This window comes from Pyrgilauda ruficollis, unplaced genomic scaffold (assembly GCF_017590135.1).
Source record: "Pyrgilauda ruficollis isolate IOZ18807 unplaced genomic scaffold, ASM1759013v1 scaffold59, whole genome shotgun sequence".
In the NCBI taxonomy this organism is placed as follows: domain Eukaryota; kingdom Metazoa; phylum Chordata; class Aves; order Passeriformes; family Passeridae; genus Pyrgilauda; species Pyrgilauda ruficollis.
In genome coordinates this window covers 4,330,687-4,357,950 of record NW_024527599.1, presented here as the reverse complement: position 1 = coordinate 4,357,950, position 27,264 = coordinate 4,330,687, and the positions used below count along the sequence as shown (strand labels likewise).

At 49.4% G+C, this 27,264-nt stretch overlaps 1 protein-coding gene across 2 annotated transcripts; it reads left to right on the top strand.

Moving 5' to 3' along the window:
* The first annotated feature begins 26 nt into the window (after positions 1-26).
* Positions 27-26,730, top strand: SUPT6H (SPT6 homolog, histone chaperone and transcription elongation factor). Of its 2 annotated transcripts, XM_041482454.1 has the most exons (38): positions 40-165; positions 1,361-1,427; positions 5,290-5,421; positions 5,872-6,024; positions 6,193-6,263; positions 6,784-6,979; positions 7,675-7,759; positions 8,168-8,441; positions 9,626-9,727; positions 9,972-10,085; positions 10,561-10,650; positions 11,117-11,259; positions 11,499-11,650; positions 12,136-12,234; positions 12,399-12,528; positions 12,630-12,780; positions 13,169-13,323; positions 13,805-14,000; positions 14,206-14,345; positions 14,424-14,541; positions 14,635-14,711; positions 14,840-14,975; positions 15,357-15,494; positions 15,798-15,965; positions 16,637-16,764; positions 17,769-17,976; positions 18,414-18,561; positions 18,796-18,938; positions 19,678-19,818; positions 20,889-21,084; positions 21,208-21,446; positions 21,670-21,783; positions 21,896-22,020; positions 22,493-22,605; positions 22,993-23,070; positions 23,159-23,325; positions 24,491-24,672; positions 24,828-26,730. In XM_041482454.1, the coding sequence occupies exons 3-38, from the start codon at positions 5,313-5,315 to the stop codon at positions 25,012-25,014; spliced, it is 5,166 nt and encodes a 1,721-aa protein (XP_041338388.1). In that variant the 5' UTR covers positions 40-165; positions 1,361-1,427; positions 5,290-5,312; the 3' UTR covers positions 25,015-26,730. The 2 variants fall into 2 exon arrangements, with proteins under 2 accessions (XP_041338387.1, XP_041338388.1); XM_041482453.1 differs by lacking the exon at positions 1,361-1,427 and having other exon boundaries at positions 27-165.
* The last annotated feature ends 534 nt before the right edge of the window (positions 26,731-27,264 follow it).

Sequence of the window (27,264 nt, the reverse complement as noted above, 5' to 3'; positions counted from 1 at the left end):
TCGGCCCCTCGGGTAAGGCCGTGCCGGGCCCGGCGGGGTGGCGGTGAACGACGGTCCCTCACCGGGGGAAGGGCGAACCCGCGTTCGTCCCGGCCCGGGCGTCACACCCGACCCGGCGCCGCGGCGGCTCCGAGCCCCGGTGAAGGCGGCAGGGACGTGCCCGAGGTTGGTGTCGGGCTGCGCCGCGGGCCCCGGAGCGGGGATGAAGCGGTGCGGCCGCCCCGGCGGTGGCCGTGGGTGGGGCTGGCGGCGGCAGGAGCCTCCCGGGGCGGCGGCGGCAGGGCCCGGAGGAGGCCGGGCGGTGGCCGGGGTCGAGGGCGGCTCCCCCGGGGCCGGGAGGTGCCGCAGCCCCCGCCCGCTGCTGCGGCGGGGCCGGGGCCGCGGGGCAGCGCTGGCACGGTGGGGAGAGCTGTGGGTGTGAGGCGGTGGCGTGGGGAGCATCGGGATGCTTTTCTCGGAGCGGGGAAAAGGGTCTGACCTTCGTTTCTCACCACGCTGGTGGTCCTGATCTCCCTGCGCTGTAGGTGTGATTCCAGGATCTCTGCTCCGCAGGTGTGGTTACCGGACCTCCGCGTTAGGCTTTCCAAACTTCTGTCGAAAAAGCCAAGGGCTTGGGAAAGTCCTTTTGGGTTTAATAAATGACTGAAAGGTGGCAAACGATTGGTGGTCATAGGGGAGTGAGGTTATTGTGGAGCTTCATAGTCATCTCTGCTGCTTTTTTTTTTTTTTTTACCCTGAATACGATGATGTGGAGAAGGAAGGTTACTCCTAAATTATTTAGGATAACTAAATTGTGAGGTTGCAGGGACCAGATAACACTGGGTGGGAGTTCTGGTGTGGTGAATGAGATATGGCAGAAGGTGTAAGGAAGGTAACAAACACCATAAAATTTGCTCTATGTCACCTCTTTTTCAGGGAAGAGCAGTAGGTGTCTCAACAATTGTTTCTTTTAAAATTACTTCAACACCCCGTTGTAGCCTAAGAGGGATATTTTGAAATTACTTTAAAGGAGGAGAGAATGAAATAGAAAACATTGTTATGCTGCTGAGTAAATGGTTGGCAGTTTCTGTCCTGGCAATTCTGGTTAGACCATCCCAAAAAGGGAGTGCTGGAATACACAGTGGCAGGAGCAGAGCAGGTTTTTTGGGCAAGCAAAGCCTTCGTGTCCTCACCTTAGGGGAGAAGCTTGCTGACAGGAGATATGATCCAGGTGCCTGAAGTCGTGGGCAGGTCAGAGAAAGCGAGGAGGGAGCATCAGTTTTCTGTTTCTGACCGGAAATTATGATGCAGCAGGGCTAAAATAAACAGGCGGAAGCGCTCTTTCACACAACGTGCTATTAAATGTGTCACCCTGCCACAGGACGTGCTGCCACCTGATAGCATCGGCGGCGGTGGGACCAGCAGCAGCATTAAAACCAACAAAGCAGGTATGGGAAGTTCCTGAGCTCTGGTGGCTGCCTGGGCTTTCCCCATCATTGGTCCCCAATCATCGCTTCCCCCCCGTGTTCCTCCCACTGAGCAGGGTGGGAGTGTCAGGTTTAGATGCCAGCTTCAGAAATCTGCAAAACAGCTGTAAAAGCTAAATATAAAATGATGTATTGCTGATGTCAGGGCTGGCGGGCCCCAGTGGCCAGCAGAAGTCCATGTGGGTACCAAGAAATGCCTGTGAGGAAGAGCTCAGCATTGAGGTGCCTGTGAGGGTGGTTTCTCGTGGTGTGAGTGCCTTGCAGTGCTTCACAGAGATGTTTCTTTTAGGCTCATAAGCTTTAAATCAAAAGATGCCAAAATGTTTTTGTGTGAGTTTTGTGGTGGGACACAGCCTGAAGATCATTGCTTAGTTATTGGTGTTAAATCTACACATTCCAGGTCAACCGTGGCTTGCCTTTTTTTTTATTTTATTTTAAGAAAACTGATATTGATTTATCTGAGAAATTCACAGAGAACTTCAGGGGGTGAAAGAGTGGTGTTATCTTTGTTCATTTGGGTTTTTCCTAGTCAGACATTTGTTGTCAGTCTTGGACTCCTGTGAATGTACTTGGACTGTGCTAAAATTAATTTCATGAGCATTTAATTGACAAAATTAATAGATTTGGCGTCCTTAGGCTCTGCGTTTTGAGTCGAGTTCCCCAGCTCTCTCATTCTCACAGAGCTTTCTGAATCCTCTGCAGTTTGACCCTTTGAAATGTGGCCACGAGAGCTGATGTTCAGTGGTGGCTTTGGCAGCGTGATTCCCTGGACCTGTGTGATCTTAAATGGACTTTGAGTTGAATCATGAGGTGGCAGAGGGTAGAACCATCCCTGCCCAAGCACTCTTCTCTCCAAAAAACCCCACAAAACAAGTGTTAATGTGGGATTGATGTAGTTTTTTTCCACAAAGGATGGGGAGAAGTCAAGGGCTGTCTTTGCTGCACCCATGCTGTCCTAAAGCCAAGATGAGCACCTGGCTTTGTTGGTTTGTGTATCCACACTGCTATCCTGAGGTTAATTGCTGAACAATAAATATATCTTGCTCTGAGGACACTGCTTGGTTATTCTCTGAGCACACTGAGGTCTCCTGCCTTAGGTGGCATCCCTGTTGCTGGGCAGTGTCAGATGTTTCTGCTTTCCCTCACCCCACACCTGCTCAGGTGAAGCTCTTGAAGGACTTTTCTATTCCCAGTGTCTATTCACACACTGGATGTGTGAATGATTTCTGAAATCCTGAGGTTCTCACCAAGCAGCCCTTGTTGTAAAGGCCCTGCCTCACCTCACAGAGTCTGCAGCTGATGTCCATCTTGGTCCTGCCCTGATCAGAACTCAATGGTCCCAGTTAGAAGGAGCTCGTGGACTCTGGATCAGTGCCACTGTGCCCTTGAGCCGAGCAAAGTGCAGACACTCCTGATCAAAACAGCTGGGCTGGCCCAACACTCCTTGGTCCAGAGTCTTTAAACCCTCCTCAGGTCTCTCCCTGTGTGACCACACCAAGTTCTGCCTCTGCACCTCTGCCCACTTCCCTGGCTTGAGTTGTTTCAAATTAAGGCCTCCCTGGCACAGAGGGTGGGAGAGGAACCTTAAATCAATATGTGATTTCATATCTTATGTCTCTTTTCCATCCTAAGTGACATCCCTGCTGTCCTGAGGTGAATTTTGCTGGAGCTGAATGCACCTGGGTGGTTTGTGGGTAGTTGGCTCGTGTGGAACCTGCTTGGCTGGATCATTAAATAAGATGGTTTTCTCGAGTCCTATTTGTTCCCCATGTCCAGACAAATTTGAATTGACTTGGAGTAAAATTGCCAGGAGACTTTAGAGCAAATGATGAGGAAGAAAATTGGAACTGTGAGTTAAACACTTCACTAGCAGAAAATGGTGGAATTGGATGTGGTGCTCTGACAAGGTGGGTTTGTGTATTGATCATGGGCAGGAGATAAACGAGGTTATTAGACTTGGAAATGCTCCAGGAAAAGCCACTCAGACTGCAGGTTTGTGTATGTTAATACACCGTGGTGAATACCTGGAGCAGGAGGATTGGTGAGAAAGTGTGAAGTTGGCAGAATATTCATACACAGGCTGGTAAACATAATCCCTGTTTCTGTATTGTTCATGATTCATCAGTGCCATTTGCATCAGGAACACACATTTAACTGGCATCAGTGCTGCCCTCTGAGGTGGTATTTCTGAAGGGGTTGCTTAAATACAAGTGTTTAACTTCTAAAGTGTCCTCTTGAGGATGGGGATCTCACATGAACCAGAGCAGCCATGTCCTGGCTGGATGCAGAGCAGTAGCCTTGGCCTGATGTGATTTCTGCTTGTCTGGAGCATCCTGCATAGAAGTTGGCCACAGCCACATATTCTGCAGCCAAGGAATATGAGCTGCTCTCTCCACTCGTGTCTGAAATCTGGCAGAGGTCTTCCCCTCATCTTTGTTGTGGGTTTTCTTTAATGAGGTACGGATGACATGTTCCTTCGGAGCTGCTCGTATTTTAAGACTTAAAAGATCATCCAAGATCAGCCTTGGACCTTTTAACTCTAACTGAGCACCAAGTCCCTGTTTTTCTCCAAGTTGTTGTGTTTGTGCAGCAGATGTGTGGATCTCAGGGCAGAACAAGAAATCTGCACACGAGAAGTGTCAAGGCAAAGCCTTGATCAGGTTGTTCTGTATGGGACTGATTTCCTTCAGCAGGTTGTTTGCAGTGGGGAAATGATTATGGGAATATTTTAAAGCATATTTGTTTTTTCATTCCCTGCCATATAGAATTCTTTTCTCGTCTTTTTTTCCTCTGTTGTTTTTGCGTGTTTGTGTGTTGAACTACATCAGATGTAATTTAACATGGAGTTTTTGGCTTTAGATCTGACACCTCTGAACTGCTTTTTGTACTGCTCCTTCCCAAAGGCCTGTACTTCTTCCTGGGCTGGCGTTTTCATCCTCTCAGCCATTTGAGGAGTTCATTTGGTTTTCCTCATAGCTGACTCTTGTAAGGTTCAGTTGTTTTGATGTATGTAAAAAGGAGGTTAAAAAAAAACTTCCTTTGAAAATTTCAAAAATATCAGTGAGTTTGTAACCACCAGAAGTGGAAGGCTCAGAGAGACAGAACTTGGCAAACACTTTCCTTTGTGCCAAGCTTGGTTTATGTTGTGTCCAGAAACCCCAGTTGGGAAAAACATCAAACAAAAGGTTCTGGATATAAAAAATTCACTGGTTTTGTAATTTTCTTGTTGCTTCCTCAACTAGATGGAGGCTCCTGGCATGGAACATCCTGGCTGTGGCTCTGGTCTGTGGGCAGCCACAAACCCCCTGCCCCAGCCCAGGACCCCCAGACCTCTCTCCAGTTTGCTCTGTGGGCTCTGCAGAGTCACTCACAGCCAGCAACCGCAGCTCAGTCCAGGCCCTTTTCAGGGTCACCTGGCTTCATTAACTGAGTGAGGATTAATCATATTAAGATCCTAATTAGCTGGGCTGTGTGCCTGACACTGTGCAGCATCAGTGGGAGCCTTCCCAGCGCGTGGGAGGGTGTGGGTGGGATGGAGGCTCTGGCTGTGTGCACGTTCCAGCCGCAGGAGCCGCCGGTGTTGCTGTGACAGCTCCTGCCCTCCTCACCCAGACACGGGTTGGCAGGAGCTGGCAGCTCTTGGCTGCTGCCTAATCTCTGGTGACAGGGATGTCCATGCAAGGTGGACACTGGGTAATTCAGGGCCTCTGTAGCTAATTTGAAACCCTTCTTGCTTTAGCTGCCTTCTCTCCAAAACCTGAAGGGGGAAGTGCTTGTGTTCTGCTTGCTCAGCTGATGCCAGGGATGTTTCCTCTTTCCCCAGCTGCTGTGTGAGAGGTTGCAGCCATGTCTGACTTTGTGGAGAGCGAAGCAGAGGAGTCAGAGGAGGAGTACAACCAGGATGGGGAGGTTGTACCCAGAGTAACCAAGAAGTTTGTAGAGGAAGATGAGGATGGTGAGTTTGCTGAATTGTCTGTGTTCATTGCTCTTCTGTTCTGTATTCTGTGGCTCTGCAGATGGAGCAATAACTGTGCTATAACAGCAGGGCCATCTGTAGTCAATAATCTCAGCTGTTTAAATGCTTCCTTTACTCCAAGTGCTCCAAGTGGTATTTATAATTGGCAATAAAAAATACACTGCTTCACCCTCTTGGGGCTTGCAGTCGCACAGTTTGATAGTAAATGGTAAAAGCAGAGGAATTCTCCCAGTGTGACCACTCCACCTGTTCCCTCTGCAGAGAGAGCACGAGACAGGAAGTGGGGATCTGGCAGGAGCAGCTGGCTGGGTTCTGTCAGTAAAAGTGTTCAGTTAAAACTCTCTGTGGATGGTGTGGAAGAAGATGCTGCTTGCACAGGTCCCAGTGGATAACCAGTAAGTGTCTAACACGTGCTGCTCTTCATCCCAGATGAGGAAGAGGAGGAGCTGAACCTCGATGACCAGGATGAGCAGGGGAACCTGAAAGGATTCATTAATGATGATGACGATGAGGAAGAGGAGGAGGAAGCCAGTGACTCTGGAGACTCCGAGGATGACGTTGGCCACAAGAAGAGAAAGCGCAGTAAGTTTTGTGATGGTTGGTACCATCACAGGCAGGGCAGGGTGTAATGCTGGCAGAGAGCACCCTCTGCCCTGGGCTGCACGAGCTGGGTAAGCTGCACCCTTTTGGGTGAGTGCATTCCCAGATGAGGAAAGGGAGAGTGTAACTTAGCTCTGCTGTCTTCTCTAGCTTTTGATGACCGCCTGGAGGATGATGACTTTGACCTCATTGAAGAAAACTTGGGTGTTAAAGTCAAAAGAGTGAGTTGTGTTCCCATGCTGCTCTTAATGGTCTGATGTGTTTTAGGACAGGGCAGGGTGGGCTCCAGCCTGGCATGAGCAGACAGTGCCTGCCATCAGCTCCTGCCCTCTTGGAAAGGGAGAGCTGGGTGCTTGAAGGAAGCAGGATCTCTCCCTGCCCAAGTGACTGGGACCTGGCTTCCCAGAGTTTGCAAAACAATTTTTTCTGGTTCCTAAAGTCTGCTGTGCTCCTCCCTTTCCACATCTTCAGGACAGTCTCTTCTTCCATCCCTGTGTGGTGCTAACCTCAAGGTCAGCACAGGCTGTTATGGGCTCTAAAGCTCTTTCTGAAACATTAGAGTCACATCAACCAGGCCAGCACTGCTGGTGACAACATGCAAGTGACACAGCTCCCAAGGGGTTGGCTCCTCTTCCCTGTGTGCCTGTGCTGGGCTCCATCCTGCTCCCTCCCAGGTGCCTGCAGGGGAAGTGCAGTGCTGAGCCAGGGATTGTGAGAACTAACAAGGAATTGTCCTTGCAGCAAAAATTCAGGCGTGTGCGGAAAATGTCTGATGATGAGGACGATGAAGCAGAAGATTATGGAAAGGAAGAACATGAAAAGGAAGCCATTGCTGAAGAAATCTTTCAGGATGGTGAAGGCGAGGAAGGAGGGGAAGCTGTGGAAGCTCCTGTTGCTCCACAGGAAGAGGAAGAGGAGGAGGAGGAAGATGAATCTGGTGAGTGTGGATGGTTAGTTATATCCAATGTTTATCCTAGAATTAAAGCACAGGAACAAAATTCAGTTTCTCTGAACTAGAAGTATCCAAAAGGCTGTGACCCTGTCATGGTGAAGCTCTTATTGTTCTGATTAGTACAGTCCTTAGAATTAAAAGTTTCTGGGTGACAGGTTTAGTTTGTCTGTCTGAACCACTTTGTGCAGGAGCACGTTATGTGTGCTGATGTTTTGAACACCTCCCCTAAGCTGCCTCAAAAACTGAAAATGCTTCAGAGGAGACCACTCAAAGCAATAGCCTTGTACCTTTAGTACCACATAGCACAGTGCATGCTTGCCCTACCTCTCTTCAGCATCAGCCTCTCACTGCTGCTACCTTGCCAAAAAAGTTTCAAGAATTCTTTCTACTGTCCAAAGCAGCCAGGCCTTTCCTGACTGTATTTTCAGCGCACTGAGCTGCAACTCGGATGGCTTTGCCTGGAAGTTTGTCTGGAATCTTGTTCCAGCTTGTTGCTGTGGTTCAGGCTCCTGGACTGTGTGAGATGGGTGTAGGAGATGCTGTGGGGAGCTGGGCAGACTGACAGCCAGCAGCAGCCTAAATCTGTGGTGGAGGCTCACGTTTGCACTGGCTGAGCTTTGTCAGAGGTACCAGTTCTATATGTGAGTTCCCTGACCACTGAATTGTTTCTCAACGTCCAGACATTGATGACTTCATTGTGGATGATGATGGACAACCTCTGAAGAAGCCAAAATGGAGAAAGAAGCTTCCAGGATACACAGATGCGTAAGTATTGATTGGAAGTTGGCCAGGAGCCTTGAAAATAGTGCTCAACTTATTTGGATCTTGCAACTGCAGAGTGATTCAGCTTGTGGTTGGGTACTGCTGGTCATTTTCCCAGAAGAAACCTGGTAAATTTAGACACAGAGCTTTTAGTGTGTGATTTCTGAAATGTGTGGCTCCTTCCTTTTTCCCTTTTCCCCTGGATTTTTTTTAAGGGATACCAAAACCAGGCCCTTAAATATTTGCAGTAAAGCTCAGGGTTTGTACTTGTCCATGATTTTTTTAGCCTAGGTGGAAAACTAAAGCTTAGACAGTGCCCCTGGCCTCCTCTGTGTGGCTGTAAAGATGTTCTGTGAACTGCACTGTGAGGCTGAACAATAGGGTTAACTTCTTTATATTTTTGCTTTCCAGTGCTTTGCAGGAAGCCCAGGAAATCTTTGGTGTGGACTTTGACTACGATGAGTTTGAGAAGTACAACGAGTACGATGAGGAGATGGAGGAGGAGTACGAGTACGAGGATGAGGAGACGGAAGGGGAGACGCGCGTGCGGCCCAAGAAGACGGCCAAGAAACGCGTCAGTCGCCGCAGCATCTTCGAGATGTACGAGCCCAGCGAGCTGGAGAGCAGCCACCTCACGGACCAGGACAACGAGATCCGCATGACAGACATGCCTGAGAGGTTCCAGGTGAGGCAAGGGGCTGCAGCTCTCCTGGCAGGAAGCCTTTAGGCTCCCAGGCTTGGTCCTGCAGGCTGGATGGATTTTGGAATATCTTTTTCCCTCTTTGATGGCCTTACCTGTCAATGTACAGGCTAAAACTGCATTCAGACATATCAGTGATGTGGGAGCTGTTGTACCTGTGTGAATCTGGGTTTAGCTCCAGTCACAGTTTCCCTGTGGCCACTGGGTGCCAGTGTTGTACTGCTGAAGTGCAGGGCTTGGGCTCTGCTGAGATGGCTTTGTGCTGAATGATGTTAGGAATCCCTTGAGCTGAATATATGAGGAGCAAAATGCAGTGCCAGAGGAGACATGGAAAGGTTTCTAGCTTACCTCTATGCTAGCCAGCACGTAACTGCTGTAACCAGCTTTACTCAAGGTGGTGAGACTTACACTGCTCTCAATACAAAGTGCTGTTTGTGCTGTGAGGAATCCTTCTGGTGTCTCATATTTTTGTCTTAATTTTACACTATATTCAGACTTTGACTGAAAAATCCATCTCCCTTTAGTGTATTTTAGTGTAATTCCATGCAGAGGTTTATTACCCTTCTCTGTGAAATGGGGTGTGTGAAGCTGCCACTTTTCCAAAGGACCTTTTTTCCCCATGCCAGTCTGTGCCACAGAAGGAAATGCTGTCTGTGATGGTGGCTGTAGGTGGCCTGTTCACACTTATTGTCATCTTCATGAATGTCAGTGGTGATTAGAGCAACACCTCTGAAAGAGAAGTGGCTGAGACTGAGTGCCCAGAGAGGCTTTGGAGCTGCTTTATCTTTTGTTACTCTGTGGCTGCAGCAACGAAAGTGGTAGCAGGGCACAGATAGATTGGAGCAGAGGATGTAACTACAGAAAATTTGGGTGTCTGGTGGGAAGTGGAGATATCCTCACTTGATTTTCACAGCAGACTTTGCACCATTGCAGGCCTTTCCACAAGCCTTTGACAGGATTGTAGCTGCCTTTATCTAGTGTAAAGCTGATGCAGTTTCCTGTGTGCTCAGAAGGTGCAGACATTGAAGTGATATCCTTGGCACCCCGTAGGTGGGGGTCCCCAGAGGTAACCTGTAGCTCAAAACAATAATTTCCAGGCTTCTTGGAAACATGGCAATGCAAGCCCTGGTGTTGCACGTGCTTGTGCTCATGGTGTTGTCTCTTCCCAGCTGAGATCCATCCCAGTGAAGAGTGCTGAAGATGATGAGCTGGAGGAAGAAGCTGACTGGATTTATAGGAATGCCTTTGCAACACCCACCATCTCCTTGCAGGTAAAGGACTGTGCCTGGGACTTGTTCCAGGGGTCTGCTGATAGGAAAGTGGTGCCCAGTCCCACTTTCTTTTCTGGTTTTGAGCAGGTCATTTGACATGTGTGTCTTCATTTTTGCATCCACGAAACAGAGCAAAAAGGAACACAAAGAAGTTGAAAGAACCACACTTTCTCAGCCTTAACCTGGGGCTGCTCTTTTAGGTTCACCTCAGGAGCAGAGTGAACACAATGTGTTTCATTTTCAGGAAACTTCTGACTACCTTGACCGTGGACAAGCCAGCAGCTTTGGCCGCAAGGGGCCCAGCACCATCCAGAAGATTAAAGAAGCCCTGAATTTCATGAGAAATCAGCATTTTGAGGTAATTTGCAACTTTTCTTCATTACCAAGATCTGTCTCCTTTTCCTGACAAGATTAGCAGGACTGCTGGAAACATTTAGGGCACATAGAATGGGCTGAGATACCATCCCTGGTTGCCTCTCCTGTGATGCTCCATTGGGAACTGCAACTCATTTTATGTGAGCTGTGGCATTGCAGGTTTTTAAGGCCTGTTTGACAGAGCTGCTGTCATTGTCTTTCCCTGATTGTGGCCAAATTGAGGCTGAATGAGGTGGGAGAATTTCTCTTGAGCCTTGCTTGGTCCATCCAGTCTGTTCTCTGAGGTGTTGCCTGGTATTGCAGAAGTTTTTTGGCCTATGTGGTATATTCTTTGGTGGAGTAAGAACTGGCTCATTAGTTTGTTGTCCCACATGGAACAGGAGCTCTGTCTGGGCTCCTGGCTGCCAGGAACAGCCCAGTCCCCTGCTCAGGGCTGATGAGTCTCATTTCTGACCCAGGTCCCGTTCATCGCCTTCTACAGAAAGGAGTATGTGGAGCCAGAGCTGCACATCAACGACCTGTGGAGGGTCTGGCAGTGGGATGAGAAGGTGAGGAATATTTCCATTGCTGGTTCTCCCATCAACATTTGTCTTCCTATCTAGCCTGATACTTCCAGCAGTTTGTTTTGGCCATGCTTGGGGGTTTTTACCCATGTTTTTTTTTTGCATTTTTGCTGTCCTGTGGTGGTAAAAGGATATCTGACAAAATAAGATTCCAAAAAAATCCTTCTCCTTCACTGAGTTCCTTTTGTATAGTAACATTTCCTATCAGCAGTGCAGGTTGCTTCTCTGCTATCAGATCCAAACCTGAATTTTGGTTTTTTTCTGTTTAATACATCTTTGAAATGAGGCCTGTCACATGTCACATTTGGTTTTGGCTGTGGATTAAGATTTTAATGATCATTTTGAGATGACAAATATCCCAAAATCCTGGAAGTCCCTGTTTGGGAAGGGAGGAGACAGGTAACACACTGCAATGGGGTGTTTCACTGGAATTCTTTTGTTCCTGTGTCAGTGGACCCAGCTGAAGATCCGCAAGCAGAACCTGACACGGCTGTTTGAGAAGATGCAGGCCTACCAGTATGAGCAAATCTCTGCTGACCCAGACAAGCCTTTGGCAGATGGAATAAGGGCCCTGGATACTACTGACATGGAGAGGTAGGGTGCCAGGACTTGTATATTCATTCCAAAATTCCTTAAAATGTCCATTGACTTGCCCAAACAGCACAGGCACTCTGGCCACTGCAGAGCACCCACAAAGCCAATAATGAGAAATACTTAAAATTCTTTTGGGAGATAAATCCAAGGGCTTCTCTTCCTGGAACCAGAGCAGGTTCCATGAGTGTTCTGAGCATGACCTAGCTGCAGGCAGGGTGTAACATGCTGGCTTTCTGCAGGCTGAAGGACGTGCAGTCCATGGACGAGCTGAAGGATGTGTACAATCACTTCCTGCTGTACTATGGCAGAGACATCCCCAAGATGCAGAATGCTGCCAAGGCTGCTCGCAAAAAGCAAAAGCGTATCCGGGAGGATGGTGAAGAAGAGGAAGGTTTGTCTCCCCACATTTGATAGTTTTCTCCTTGTGGGCTGCTTGAAAATCCTGGTTTGAAAGAATAGGAAGAAAGTTTGGTGAAAACCTATGTGTTTGCACAATGCATCTCTGCTGGTCATTCTATCTCAAGTTAGTTCCAGGTCTTTCAGGCACCTTTGAAAATGTTTAAGGTTTGCCTCACAAGGTGCTGTCCAGTGGAATATGAATGCCAGCCATTGTGGCAGGGATGGCATCAGCAAACTTGATGTGTGTTCTAATGTGCTACCTAGAGATGCTCCTATTAAAACTGCAAGAGTGACAATGAAGAGACTAGTGTTTCCAGGGTCTTTTTCCAACCCTGAATAATTTTAAGGCCACTGTTACCTTTGAGATGCCTTTGTGGGATGTATGGGCTCTGTTGCACAGTGTGTGTTTAATCTCTTCATTGTGCTTTTGACACGCTCCAGCTGTCTGAATGCCTCTGTAATGTATCCTTCCTCCAGGTGAAGGGGAGGATGCAGAGGATGATGAGCAGAAGGGGCCTGAGCTGAAGCAGGCTTCCCGAAGGGATATGTACACCATCTGCCAGGCAGCTGGGCTGGGTAAGGCTCTGCTCTGTCCTGCTGAGCATGCAGTGGCCTGGCCCACATGCTCTGCAGGGTGCTGTGACTCACCTGTGGAAGGAAGACTGGTGGTTTTGCTCACTATTAGCTACAATACCCTTGTCCTCTTGTTTTTTTAAATGTGTTTTTTCTTCTTTTACCAGATGGTTTGGCTAAGAAATTTGGTCTGACACCTGAGCAGTTTGGAGAGAATCTCCGAGACAGTTACCAGCGTCACGAGACAGAGCAGTTCCCTGCAGAGCCCCTGGAGCTGGCCAAGGATTATGTGTGTAGGTCAGTGTGGGGGGGTCTCTGTGGAGTTACTGTGGATGTAACACAAGTGGGAGGATCTGGGGGCATTCTTCTAAGGCTTCACGTTGCCTTTTTGCCTGCAGTCAATTCCCAAGCCCAGAAGCAGTGCTGGAAGGAGCTCGGTACATGGTGGCTCTGCAGATCGCCAGGGAGCCCTTGGTCAGACAGGTGCTGAGACAGACTTTCCAAGAACGAGCTAAAATCAACATTTCACCAACCAAAAAGGGGAAGAAGGTAAGGAAGGGAGCTCTGACTCTGTGGGTCAGTTCAGGGAAGGATCTAAATAAAATACAGATGCTTGTTCTCTCATGTCAGTGGCAACTCTGAATAAATCTCAGAGCAGCACTGAGCTGGGCTGTTGCAGAGCTCAGCACAGCAATGTGCTGCATTTTTAGTCTCAGCATTTTACCAGATGAGATGTTGCCTTCAGTTATGGAAACAGTCTCTGTTTCTCTGGGACTAGAAAGCAATTCCACTGTGTCCTGCTGGGGAAGGAAATGCAGACTGGCAGGCATAGGGCTGAGGGGGTATTGAATAAAAACCATTGTCTGCTGTGGCATACAGAAGGATCTTTCTTCATGAATACCCTGTGTGCATGCTGACTGTCTCTCCTCTTTCCCAGGATATTGATGAGGCCCACTATGCCTATTCCTTTAAATACATGAAGAACAAGCCTGTGAAGGAGCTGAGAGATGACCAGTTCCTGAAAATGAGCCTGGCAGAGGATGAGGCACTGCTCACCATAGATATCAGCATTGACATGAAAGGAGTGGAGGGGTGAGTTCCCACTGGCTGTGCCATCCCTGACTTGGCAGAGCTCATTCATGCAGTGCTCTTTGAGCACCTCTGTAACCCAAATTACTTCTGAAAGTCATGGCCTGGTAGTTTCCTGCACCTCAAAGTCAAGCAGCCTCTCAAGGTCTTCCTTTCTTCATCACCTTGTTGAGAACTTTAGCAGACATCTGTCTTACTCACTTGAAAGCAAACTCTGAAACCTTGGGATTTTTGCAGAAATGATGCTTGTTTCTCAACCAGCTTAGTTCCTTCCCTGCTCATCTGAGTGGCCACACTGTGCAATATGGGTGTGATCTGTCTACAGCATCACTTCAGCAGCTAAAGCAGCGTTGGATGGGAGGGTTGGCTCTTCCCTAGTTTTTCCAAGCAGCTACCCGAATCTGAGGTGTGCAGGAATCTGCCAGTGATGGGTCCATGCAGCTGTCTGGGGCCTTTCTCTATCTCCTCCTCTCCTTTGTTGCAGTTATGGCAGTGACCAGACATACTTTGAGGAAATCAAGCAGTTCTATTACCGGGACGAGTTCAGTCACCAGGTGCAGGAGTGGAACCGGCAGCGCACCATGGCCATCGAGCGCTCCCTCAACCAGTTCCTCTACGTGCAGATGGCCAAAGAATTAAAGAACAAGCTCTTAGTGGAGGCCAAGGAGTATGTCCTCAAGGTGAGATGAGGCACAGCTGGGCTTGCAAACACTGGCAGCTCTGAAGCATTCTGGGGATAGCTCCTGACACGTCATACACATGTTCTTGGGGAGGAGGCAGAGTCAGGGATTGAGTCTGGTTCAACTTCCCCTCCAGAGGAGGGTTATGCCAAGGCCCCTGCAGTGCATTTTCTCACTCCTCTTTGTCCTTTCTCTGCTCTCCCAGGCTTGCAGCCGCAAACTTTACAACTGGCTGAAGGTTGCTGCATACAGGCCAGATCAGCAGGTGGAGGAAGATGATGATTTCATGGATGAGAACCAAGGGAAGGGGATCCGGGTGCTGGGCATTGCCTTTTCATCAGCCAGGTAGGAGGGAGGGAATGGTGTCTGGATGCATGTCCAGCTTTAGCAGTCCTCCATGTCTGAGTGATCTCTCTTTGACAGGGACCACCCTGTGTTTTGTGCCCTCGTTAATGGAGAGGGTGAGGTGACAGATTTCCTCCGACTGCCACATTTCACAAAGAGAAGGAATGCCTGGCGTGAGGAGGAGAGGGAAAAGAAGGTGAGCCTTGGTGCTGTCACTAAGGTGAATGTAGGTGGCTCAGAACAGAAACCCTCTAGCTTTTCTACTCTGATTTTCTACTTTCCTTTCCAGGCCCAGGATATTGAAACATTGAAAAAATTCCTCCTGAACAAGAAGCCTCATGTGGTGACAATTGCAGGCGAGAACAGGTCAGTCTTTGTGCTCCTTCCACTTGCCAGTCTCTTTGCAGTCCTTTCCTTGTGCCTGTCTACATTTCACTATTTCCAGGATCCAGCTCTATGCTCTCCCCTCAGTCCCCTTGGTTGTGTCTCCCTAGGGATGCTCAGATGCTGATGGAGGACGTAAAGAGAATTGTTCATGAGCTGGACCAAGGGCAGCAGCTGTCCTCAATTGGAGTGGAGCTGGTGGACAATGAACTGGCCATCCTCTACATGAACAGCAAGAAGTCTGAGGTGAACCCTCCCTTAGTCTGTTTCTCATTCGTGCTGTGTCATCCTCCATTTGTTGTGCTGGCCTTGCATCATCCTCTGTCTCATATGATCCATCTGGACAGTCACGTACTGATCTTTGGATCAAGGCAAAACATCTTAGGCTTCCCTGAAGAGATCAGCACCAGCAGATGCACAAAGTGGATATTGATGTAGTTGGAAATTAGTGAGATTGCTCCATTACTAATTGCATAAGAGCTCCTGGGAGCCTTTGACCTCAGCTTTCTTTGCCGTGAGCACCAAGTGCTTCCTTGCTGCAGTCCCTGTCTGATGTGTCTTTGCTGCCTGTGGTACAAAGTGTGAAAGCCCCACGAGGGTTTTCCCTGGCTGTGTGTCCTGTTGCAGAATGAATTCCGGGATTACCCCCCTCTGCTGCGTCAGGCCGTGTCCCTCGCTCGCCGCATCCAGGACCCCCTCATTGAGTTTGCCCAGGTCTGCAGCTCTGATGAGGATATTCTCTGCCTGAAACTCCACCCTCTGCAGGTAAATTTTCCTTGGGCAAGAAAGATCCTTCTCTGCAAGAGAAAGCAGCCTGTGAGGCTTTGCTTTCAAAGAAAAGGTTTCAGTGTTAAACTTGTGCAAGTTCTGCCTGTTCTGTGCCATATTCAGGCTACACAGCACCTTCCTTTTTTTTTTTTTTGCTTCTTTCTCATATGCCTTTAGGCTGTTCTCAGGGGTAGCTGAGGTGCAACACAGCTCCTGGGCGCCAGTGTGTTGTGTTTGGCTCGTGGCAGAGGGTTGCACAGAGCCATCTTTTCCAGGGCTAACACCTCTTCTCTCTGCCAGGAGCACGTGGTGAAGGAGGAGCTGCTGAACGCGCTCTACTGCGAATTCATCAACCGTGTGAACGAGGTGGGGGTGGATGTGAACAGGGCCATTGCTCACCCCCACAGCCAGGCTCTGCTGCAGTACGTGTGTGGCCTGGGACCACGCAAAGGCACTCACCTGCTGAAGGTAAGGAGGCTTCTGGGCCTGCCCACAAAAGCAGCACATCACCAGCACTCTGAGTGCTCAGGAGGTGAGTCAGGATCCGTGTGCCGGGTGCAGCTGGCAGCTCTCTGTTGATGTGTGTTTTTACCTCGCTGTGCCTTGCCCCGAAGCTACACCTGGGTTTGTGTCCTTGAGAGACACGAACAGCTCAGCAGATCCATCAATCCCAGCCAGCTCCCAAACCCACAGGAATGGATGTGCTGTCAGAGTGTCAAGACACCTCCACAGTGTAGAAAACACGAGGCAAGAAGCCAAGTCTTTTCCTGAGAGTTGGAGCCGTGATGATGTGGAATCATCATCTTTCACACAATGTTGAGACACTGGCAGGGAGCAACAGCTTAAGAGTTGTGATGGGCGTGTGTCAGATGCTTTAAACACTGCAGTGTGAATCCTCTGCTTTTTTCCCAGACAAAAACAATTTGGGTTGGAAAGGACCTTAAAGATCATCTAATTCCAACCCCTGGCCGTGGCCACAGACATCTTCCACTAAAGCAGGTTACTCAGAGCCCCATCCAGCCTGGCCTTGAGCAATTCCAGGGATAGGAAGCTCACAACCTCTGTGGGCAATCTTGTGTTGGAATAGCAGGTTTATACTCTTGCCTCTCTCAAGGTTTTATTCTTGCCTCTCTCTGCAGATCTTAAAACAGAACAACACCCGTCTGGAGAACAGGACCCAGCTGGTCACGATGTGTCACATGGGACCCAAAGTGTTTATCAACTGTGCTGGCTTCATCAAAATTGACACAGCATCACTGGGTGATAGGTGGGTATTGGGTTGTATTTGGTGTCCTATGGGGTGTGGGGTCAGTGTAAGTGACAGGGTGACACAGTGACCTTCCCTGAGTCAGTGTTCTCCAGAGTTTCTGTGTGGCCCCTCTGACTTTAGGCCAAGTTCAGGTATTGCTGGTTATTAATCTGATTCTTACAGGCAGCTAAACTTGCACAGCAGCAGTGTGAAGTGCAGAAAATTAATTTTATGGCTTGTTCTGGTGTGAAGGACTCTTTGTGGTCAAGAGGAACTAAACTAAAACCAATTGTTCCCTAAAATAGTTGTCATGGAGTCATCAGTAACCCATGGGCACTTCAGCTTAGTTTCTGCATGGTCCTTCCAGCAGTATTTTATTTTTCTAAAGTTTCAAACTTGAGAAACAACTCAGCAATTTGGCTTCCTCTTAAACCAGTAACAATACTGGGAAGTTTATGGAGCATTAAGTTACTTGTAACTGCACAAGAGGTGTTTTGAGGACAGCTGTAACTGTGTTTCTGAACCTGACTGCTTTGCATGAAGGGTCACTTACTAGAAACATGCTTTCTCCTGGGTTTTTTGCCTTTGAAAAGCAATGTGAGAAAGAACACCTGGCTGAATCCCTACACTGAGTGATCCAGCCCTGCTAGATGCCTTGATTCTTGCAGAGTACAAATCCCAGAGCTGCTGGGGGTAAAGTGTAGCCCATCCAAACAGCTCATTGGCAGCACTGAATTTGTGTGAGGAGAGAAGCTGCAGAGAGCTGTGTGTTCCCAGTGCAGCTGTAGTATGCAGGGATCAAACCCACCCAGCATCCAAAATACCTGGCTTTGTCTTTGGAGCTGCAGACTGGAGTTTGCCAGGTCTTGCCTTGGCTCCTGTTGGTTTAGCAATGAATAATTCAGTGTCCTTTTTGGAGTACTTTGTTCCATGGAGGGCAGCAGTGGTGCTCAACAATGTGCTTGATCACTGAGCTGCAGGAACACCTCAGAGCCCTGATCTGAACATTGGTTTTGTTTCAGCACTGATTCCTACATTGAAGTCCTAGATGGCTCTAGGGTCCATCCTGAAACCTATGAATGGGCCAGGAAAATGGCAGTGGATGCCCTGGAATACGATGAGTCAGCTGAGGATGCAAATCCTGCAGGAGCTCTGGAGGAGATCCTGGAAAACCCCGAGCGCCTGAAGGACCTGGATCTCGATGCCTTTGCTGAAGAACTGGAAAGACAGGTGCACTGGGGGTTCCTGGTGCTGAGAAACAGAGGGGAAGCTCTGCTGCCCAGCTGAGATGCTCATGTTTTATAGCTTTATCCTTTTTGGGAGCTGGGCATTAGCTGTGCTGTCGTAAAATGTATAAACGGCCACAATAGGGCAGTCAGTGTCTGACAATGGCATGCAGTAAATGCTTGCAGAAAGTACACTTGGGGCAGGGAACAGTAATTAACCACTTAAGCTCTTCTCCCTGAATTTTTTTCTAAATATGTTTGTCCTTTTGACCTCCTCAACATCCTGTGACCGAATTTCACCATTTGTTGGTACCTGCTGCATTCCTCTTTTTTAAATTTGCTATTTCATAATTTGCTTGAGTTCTTCCAAAACTTACACTGGATTCTCTACTGACCTTCTTCCTGCTGCTCATGCCTTAATAACCTCTGAATCCCACACAGGGCTATGGTGACAAGCACATCACTTTGTATGACATTCGAGCTGAGCTAAGCTGCAGATACAAGGACCTGAGAACCCCGTACCGTTCTCCCAACACAGAGGAGGTCTTCAATATGCTGACCAAAGAAACTCCAGAGACATTTTACATAGGTACATCCCTGTTCACATCCCTACTTTCTGTCCTGCTGAGCTGACACAGGATGTGTGAAGGTGGGGCAAAGGGATCTTAGTGAGTGTGATGCTGTGGTGGAGTGTGAAGCAGCTTTTCAAGTACTTGGGTGACCTCCTAACACTTTCATACATGAATAACACCCTTAGATGGAGGGAACTGCCTGGCTCTGCAGTTTTTTCATTCTTTCCTTCCCCTCTCCCATCACCCCACAGGTAAAATGATCATCTGCAATGTGACTGGGATTGCCCACAGGCGCCCACAGGGCGAGAGCTACGACCAGGCGATACGGAATGATGAAACTGGCCTTTGGCAGTGCCCCTTCTGCCAGCAGGACAACTTCCCAGAGCTCAGTGAGGTGGGGCTGCTTCTCCTGCCTTTGCCAGGGGCCTGCTATCAGCAGGAGTGTCGTGTGGGGTTGTTAGACAAGGAATCAGAGCCAAGATTGTGTCCGCAGTGCCCCAGGATCCCAACCTGATGTGGCCTTTGGCTGTAAATAAAATCTGTTGCACTTCTCACTAATTGCTTCAGTATAGATTTGACAGGTCTTTTATGGCTACATTATGGCTTTTAGAGTGAAATGGACCTGGGGCTAAGCTGACCAGTTCTCTGCAGATAGTGTGTTCTTGTTTGTGGTCTGGGAGGGGTTGTATTTTATGCAGAGAAATTGCCTGTGACACTGAGAACAGAAGGCTCTGCCACCTTCTCAATTTTAAGAACTTATCTGGACCACCTGCTGCTTAATGCAGCTGTACTTTAGGTCCCTTCTACACACTGTGAATTCCAGCCTGGGTAATCCGTGACTTTAAACCCCTATAGTGTTCATTAGAGACCAGCCCTGGCTACAGGCTGGTGTTCAGGGTCCAAAAATGTTCTGACCTTCCTGGTTGCAATGTCCCATAAGCTGAGCAGAACTGGAGGAGGAAGATTGCATTACTGGGTGGCATTTGGTGAAGTCTTCTGTCCCCTGCCCTTCCACAGGTCTCTGCTGGCTGCACCACTTTGCTGACACAGCTTTTGGACTTGTTTTGACTATGAACTGCTGGGGCTATTTTGTTTCCATGCTGAGTGATTTATTTTCTTTTGCCTTGCTCAAGGTTTGGAACCATTTTGACAGCGGTTCCTGCCCAGGTCAGGCCATTGGAGTGAAGACACGCCTGGATAATGGTGTTGCTGGCTTCATCCCAACAAAATTTCTTAGTGACAAGGTGGTCAAGAGGCCAGAAGAAAGGGTGAAGGTATGAAAGCAGTGGATTTTCACACTCCCAGCAGAGCTGGAAGAACCTGGAGCCAATACCAAAGACTCAGAGTTTGGTTAATAACACTGTTCTTAAATGACTTTTCCGACCTTATTTTCATGTAAGGACTTTAAATCAGCAGGAAGTTCAGGTTCTGGTTAGTGTCCTTGTCCCACAGTGCAAATCTCCCTTGGCAGCTGGTGGGACCCTGTTAATCAGTTAACACGTTGTGCTGCAGGAGGATTTATTGTTGTCTGGCTGGAGTCTGGGTTTAGGAAACCAGAAGGCATTCTAATGCAGAGCTGCCCTTTGTTTCTGGCTTTCTAAAGAGTTCATAGAACTGCTTTTGGACAGGCAAGGGTCATTTTCCCTCTTCTAGCTTTTTCTTCCCTCTCCATTAATTTGTGGAGCTCATCAGAGTTACTGGTCCTGCTCAGGACAGGGATTGGGGTTCTTAAAGAAATGGAATAACACCTTTTTATCACATTATGAAATAGTGGTTTAACATCCTTGCTGTCTTTTGGAGTCTCCAGCAGGCCATGCAGGTGATGGATAATCCTGTAAGCTCAGAGGTCTCAGCATTTCTTTAAAGAGTTATTAATTAACTTCATCATGGTTAATTGAACTAAGACATTGCAGTTTTTGTGGGGGGATTTTCTGCCTCACATTTTATTAGAGCAGTCCTTTGGATGTCTGCGTCTGAACACACATAACTGCTTTCTTGCACATCTTAAAGTCCAGTTTTGCTACTCCCATTGTGAAAGACATTTGAAATAGAAAAGGTGATTGTCCTCGCCCTCCAGACATGCAGCTTTCTGTGTGGTGTGGGTAATAGATGTGCTGGAGAACTGACCATTTCCCCCTTAATCTCTTTTGATTCTGGTCATTTTTGGGATCAGTTGACTTCCAGTTTGTGTAGAAAGATCACTTTTAAAGGTTGTATCTGAAGCAGCTGAGGTGGTTTGTACCTCCTCAGTGTCAGCAGGATCCACATGGATTGTTCTGTAGCACAGGGATTCTGGTGTATCAGCCAAACCTGCTGCTCACCTTGGCCTGCACCTCCTCTGCAGGTGGGAATGACCGTCCACTGCCGCATCATGAAGATTGACATTGAGAAATTCAGTGCAGACCTGACCTGCAGGACCTCAGACCTGATGGACAAGAACAATGAGTGGAAACTGCCCAAAGACACCTACTACGACTTCGACTCCGAGGCAGCAGATCACAAACAGGAAGAAGACATGAAAAGAAAGCAGCAGAGGACAAGTGAGTTCTCCTAATTTCTCTCTCCCTTGTAATTCCAGCCTTCCCAGGACAATCAGCACAATTAGATACAGTTGCATTAAAGCAGTTCCTCTTGGAAGGCTGAACATTCCCTTTGTTCCCCAGCGTACATCAAGAGGGTAATTGCTCACCCATCATTCCACAACATCAGCTTCAAGCAAGCAGAGAAGATGATGGAGACCATGGACCAAGGGGATGTGATTATTCGGCCAAGCAGCAAAGGGGAGAACCATCTGACTGTCACCTGGAAGGTCAACGATGGCATTTACCAGCACGTGGATGTCCGGGAGGAGGGCAAGGAGAATGCCTTCAGCCTGGGCTCCATGCTCTGGATTAACACAGAGGTAAAGCCCTGCAGAGCACCCCTGGGAAGGGGAAGGACTTATTTTACAGGTTGACACAGCCCTTTTGTCCTTGTAGCTGCTTCCACACTCTTGGAGAGTAACTTCCAATACACTCTCTGGATCCTTAGACAATACTTGTCTCTCTTTTTTTCCTCAAGCCTTGCTGTGCAGAGTGCATGACCAAATACACCCTAAATACCTCTTTAAATGTGTTTGTTCAAAGGAGTTTGAAGACCTGGATGAAATTGTTGCTCGTTATGTCCAGCCAATGGCTTCTTTTGCCAGAGACCTGTTGAACCACAAATACTATCAGGACTGCAATGGTGGAGACAAGAAGGTGAGACAGTCCCAGGATGTGGTATCTTCTTAGGAAGAGATCCATGGGCTCTGTGTGCTGCTGAAAATGTGGGCTTCCCTGGAGCATTTATCTTCTTTCTCTCTCTAATTAGAAGCTGGAAGAGCTGCTGATAAAGACCAAGAAAGAGAAGCCAACATTTATTCCATACTTTATTAGTGCCTGTAAAGACCTACCTGGTAAATTCCTCTTGGGATATCAGCCTCGAGGCAAACCAAGGTGAGTGAGAGGCAAGCCCATCATCTGCACTGAGTACTGCCAGTATCCAACCTCAGCTGACTGCTGCCAGTTTTTCTTCCAGCTCTGTCAAAATCCCTGCAAATCACACCTCCTCTTTGCCAGGATTTGGCCTCCTGACAGTGGAGGACCCAATTCTAGTAGTAAATCTCACCCAGGAGACTCCCATGTTTCTTTACCATCTGGCTGCCACAAGCAGCACTGCCCTGGGCTGTGGGTGTTGTGGGAGTGTAGGCAGGGAAGGGTGGGTTTTTCATGGAAAGGCAGATTTTTCATGGAAAGGCAGGATAGTTTGAAGTAATTGTTTGAAGATAAAGTGCCTTGGGTGGATCTGTGTGTTCATTATCAGTGCAGCTGTTGCCTGTGGTTTATAGTCCGTGCCTGTTCTGAGTGTGACCTGTCAGTGAGTGGCTGACACAGCCTGTGATGTCTCCTGCTGTCCCTGCTCTCCCAGGATAGAGTATGTGACAGTGACACCAGAGGGATTCCGCTACCGGGGCCAAGTCTTCCCTACTGTGAATGGACTTTTCCGATGGTTTAAGGATCATTATCAGGACCCTGTTCCAGGTGAGCAGCCTAAAACTTCAGTGCCTCAGCTGTTTGTTTATCACACGGTATCAGGGACAGTTATTAAAGGACAGTTCCATCTTCCTTGTCCCGAAAATGTGTCCTAGGATTTTCTATGTGTGGGAAGTTTCCAAGCAATGCTTGAAATGTTTCGCTCCATGCACCAACCCACTGAGAGCTCTCCTGAGAGTTAATCTTTCATCAAGTGGGCTGTGCAGCAAAGTCTGGACCAGTCCCTTTCCTCCCCTTTGTCTCCCCTACCATACAATCCAGCACACACCATTCCCTGGTAGCAAACCATCGTGCCAGAACAACTTCCAATCCTGAGTTTCAGACCAATGGCTGCTCTTCCAGGAGAATTAATCTACCTCTTGGTGTTTTACACAGGCATTACCCCCAGCAGCAGCAGTCGGACCAGGACTCCAGCCTCCATTAATGCTACTCCAGCTAACATCAACCTGGCAGGTCAGTGCAAGCCATTCCTGGTTGGAATTGGGATGTGGGCTGCTCCTCCAGGCTCCACTTTTCCTAATGTGGTGTGTCTCCCTTGCAGACCTGACACGTGCAGTGAATGCTCTACCACAGAACATGACCTCCCAGATGTTCAGTGCCATTGCTGCTGTGACAGGCCAGGGACAGAACCCAAATGCCACCCCAGCACAGTGGGGCTCCAGCCAGTATGGCTACGGGGGCAGCGGAGGCGGCAGCAGCGCGTACCACGTAGGTGTCACTTAAACTTCTGCTGGCTTCTCCTGGCTGCTAGAAACCTCTGGGAGCCTAAGGAATCCCTCATTGCCTGGGGTCCCCAAGTCCTGGTTTTGTCCCTGTGGTGCTGCACAGGCTAGATTCTTGAACCAGGTTTCCTTTTGCCTCCCGTGACTGGAGAAATGAGGCACGTAACACAGCCCTGCTCCGGGGGGAGTTGGAGCAAGGAGCAAACTGGTCTGGCCCCCAAGGAATGTGGCAGGGTGGAGAGGGGGGATCCAGCAGTGAGGGCAGACAACCTTCTGATTGTGCCCCTGAATTGGCAACGTGAGCTGCCAGTGGAGGAGATTAGCTGGGAAAGTATGCGCTGAGTTTGCAGGGCTTTTCAGCTCAGCGCTAATCTCTGAGCTGCACCGGTGGGGAACACCTCAGCCTGACCCAACACCCAGGGGCTTTGCAGGGAGTAAGATGGAATTGGACAGCTTTGGCTCATGGTGAAGCCTTTCTTGATGTGTGCCTGCTTCCAACCCACTCTGCAAGCTCCCAGCTGGCACCAAGGCAAATTCCAACTGCAGAAGGACTGAGGAGCCTAGGTGCAAAAAACACACCCAGCTGTTGCAGCCAAAGAGATGCTGCAAGACAAGGCTTGCAGGGAGGAGTGATCCTCCTTTAGAGCACCTTGGGAGGCTTTCAGGAAGTTTGGCACAGTAAATGCTGAGCTGAGGATAGGCAGGGACTGTGGATAACACGGTATTAATCATCAAGACATCTGGAAAAAAAAAGGGATGTGAACACCAGGAGGCAAAGACACTAAGCTCTTCATGGGACAAGAAGCCAGCTGGCTTGGGTTGTGGGAGGGAGCCATCCTGGGAGCTGCTGCACCTTCTCTGCAGCCTGCAGGGGAAGAATTTAGCTGTTCTTCATGCCTACTGCAGGATGTCATTGCTGCTGGCTTGCCCCAAGTGTCTCCTGTGCCCCTTGCCCTTGCTTGGCTTCAGTATCTCCCCTTGGGTGAGCAAGGAGGGCAGGCTGTGCTGGCCCAGCTCTCAGGGGAGCAAATGTGCTGTGCTCAGCAGGGCTGGGGGCATGCAGAGTGAGGGTGGGCACCCTCCTGGGTGGGCAGGGCAGTGCAGAACCCCCCCAGCCTAGCAGGGTCCCTGACAGCCTCTGCTCTCCACAGGTCTTCACAACTCCAGCACAGCAGCCAGTGGCCACCCCTCTGATGACCCCCAGCTACTCCTACACTACTCCCAGCCAGCCCATCACCACACCCCAGTACCAGCTCCAGGCCAACACCACACCCCAGTCCACCCAGTCTCAGTCACAGCCCTCATCCAGCTCCAGGCAGAGGCAGCAGCCAAAGTGAGTAGCTCTGAGTGCTCCTATCCCTGTCCTGTCTCCATTGCTTTTCTTGGTTTTTGTGGAAGCAGCATGATGGGGTTACTTCCCCCACGAGGAGGGAGGGAGGGCAGGGAATTTTTCCCGTCACATCTCACGTTGTCCCCCTGTCCTTGCAGGACCAACAGCCACGCTGCCATCGACTGGGGCAAGATGGCCGAGCAGTGGCTGCAGGAGAAGGAGGCTGAGCGGAGGAAACAGAAGCAGAGGTTGACCCCCCGCCCCTCTCCCAGCCCCATGATCGAGAGCACGCCCATGTCCATCGCCGGGGACGCCACGCCTCTCCTGGATGAGATGGATCGATAGGACCTGACACCCGACACCTCCCCTCTCTTCTCCGAGGAAGGGGGAAGGAGGGGGAACAATAGGAAGCGACTTCCCTTAGACACATAACTCGTGTTTTATACGTCGTGGGATGGTGGGAAATGACTCTTGGTGATGTGCACCTGAGCGAGAGAATAGACTTGGCAGGGCTGGTTTAAAAATATATGCTATATATAAGAAAAATATATCATAGAAAGGAATGCTGCATCGGCCTCTGCGTTCTAGGCTCCGGTTTTGAGGCACCTTGGAAACTTAGCAAAGCAAACATGAGGTCAAAGGAGTCTGTCCTTGTACATGCACAGCACTCTGCTTCCACCCCAAAGACTGGGAAGCAAATGGAGCTGAAAGTGCATTGCCCTGGAGTGAGCCTGTTTCCTTTGGATTCTCCCAAACCCTGACTGTCACCTCCCCTCGTCCCGAGACCACAAAGCAAAGTCGTGGGGGTTGTGACAAACGAACCAGAGTTCTCACAAAGTTCCTGTTGTTGTTTGCTCCATGTTTTCCTGTGTGACAGGCTCAGCAGAGCCTGTGCCAACCCCAGCTGTGTCTGGAGGGGTCCAGCACAGCAGCTCGGGGTCTTGCTGGAGATGCAGCTGTTGTACCAAAGGCTTGCTCTCTCCTCTGGCTTCTTTTGGAACAATATTTATTTAGTTTTGACTATTTTTTTTTTAATCAGACTGCGAAATAAAGCGCCAGCCTGCGGCAGCTTCCCCGGGACAGACACGTGGGATGAAGCAGCACGGAGCAGCCCGGAGTGCATGGCCTCCTCCTCTGTACCCGCTTCCCTGCCAGCTGTAACCAAGAGGGGTGAATAAATAGAGTTTTTACTGAATGCTAGCTCAGAGGTTTTCTGCCTGCAGCCTGCCCTTCCCTTAGGATTTGCTCAGAGCAGAGTTGCTTGGTGGAAGTCGATGCTCCTTCTGCCTTCGTTGCTTGGTGTTGCCCTCTGTGTGCTGCAAGTTTCGCAGAGGAGCTGATTTCTGTTGTTAACAAATAAGGTTTTGTTATGGATGCACCACATGGAGACATCACACTGACATCGGGGGCACCTCCCTGTGGCTGTTGGGTAGGGAGAGACATTGGGAGAGGGATAAAGTCGATAAAGAAGCAGCCCAGTGTGCTGCTCCTGAGGGATTGCCCGCATGGGAGAGACATTTCTGAGAGGGAAAGTTCCTGCTGCACACACTCTCCCCTCTCCTGCTTTGTTAGTAGGGATTTTCTATGGAAGCAGAGTCTTTGTTCCTTCCCAGTGCTCCTGGTCAGCCTCCTTTGCTAGGAAATGAGCAGGAACAGCAGATCTTAGGAAACAAAGCTCTTCTTTGCATGTAAATGCTCCTGAAGAATGGCAGCGACCCGGGAGACAAAGCAAAGCTCTTTGCACAGAGAAATGCAGGTCCTGGCTTCAATGCCATCCCCTCTGCGGTGCTGAGGGGGTGACAGGGTCCTGCTCCTCCCAAAGCCACCCAGGCTCGTGGGGAGAACCGTGGGCTGGGGCCCACAGCTCCCAGGTCTTGGGTGGACGAACCTGGCGCTATTTTCTTATTTCATGAGACTGTACAATAGGAATTTGACTGGGAGCAGCTCCTTACTGGTTGGACCTGAAAGGGGAGGCTAGTTGTGTGTTGTTGCCTCCTTTCTGGCTGTCTTTGTTTTTAGTTTTCCCTTGCTGTCAATAAAAGTTCTACTTTTGGGAAGCTGGTCCGCGTGCCCCCTGTCCGTGCTTCCTGCCAGGATGCTGTGGCTGCCACAGGGGCTTTGCACCCAGAGAGGAAGCAATGCCTTCCTCCACCCTTGGTATTCCCCCCTGGCCTCGGGTGATCCGCTTATTTCAGGGATTTGGGATTGCACTGCACGCTCCTCAGTGTGGGGTTTGCTGTCTGCTTGGCTCCTGGCACTCCAGCTTTTTCTAAGGCTGGAATTTGGTGCTGCTGCAGGAAAATCTTTCCACCACCTCACCAGGACGCTGGGCTGAGCCATGCTCCACCCTTGAAAGCACTTTGGAGGAGTTGGTGGCCATGCCCTGTTCCTGCTCCTGGCTACAGGGCCCAGACAGGATCCCCACCCACCAGCAAGGGACACAGGCAGCTCCCTATGCCCCAGCTCTTCCCAGCAGCATCTGCCTTTGTCCCAGGGCTGGAAAAGTGTCTGTTGTCCCACTCTAAGGAGCTCTGCAGGCATTTGAGGAGCCTTCAGGGAGGGCCAAGCCCCTGTTCCTCCCAGAGGAAGGGAGAA

Bases quoted from the DNA above. Each gene is read 5' to 3' on its own strand.
- SUPT6H (XM_041482453.1), top strand. From the start codon at position 5,313: ATGTCTGACTTTGTGGAGAGCGAAGCAGAGGAGTCAGAGGAGGAGTAC. The intron at 8,442-9,625 runs GTGAGGCAAGGG...GTCTCTTCCCAG, and splicing joins ACATGCCTGAGAGGTTCCAG to CTGAGATCCATCCCAGTGAA. The intron at 18,939-19,677 runs GTGGGGCTGCTT...GCCTTGCTCAAG, and splicing joins ACTTCCCAGAGCTCAGTGAG to GTTTGGAACCATTTTGACAG.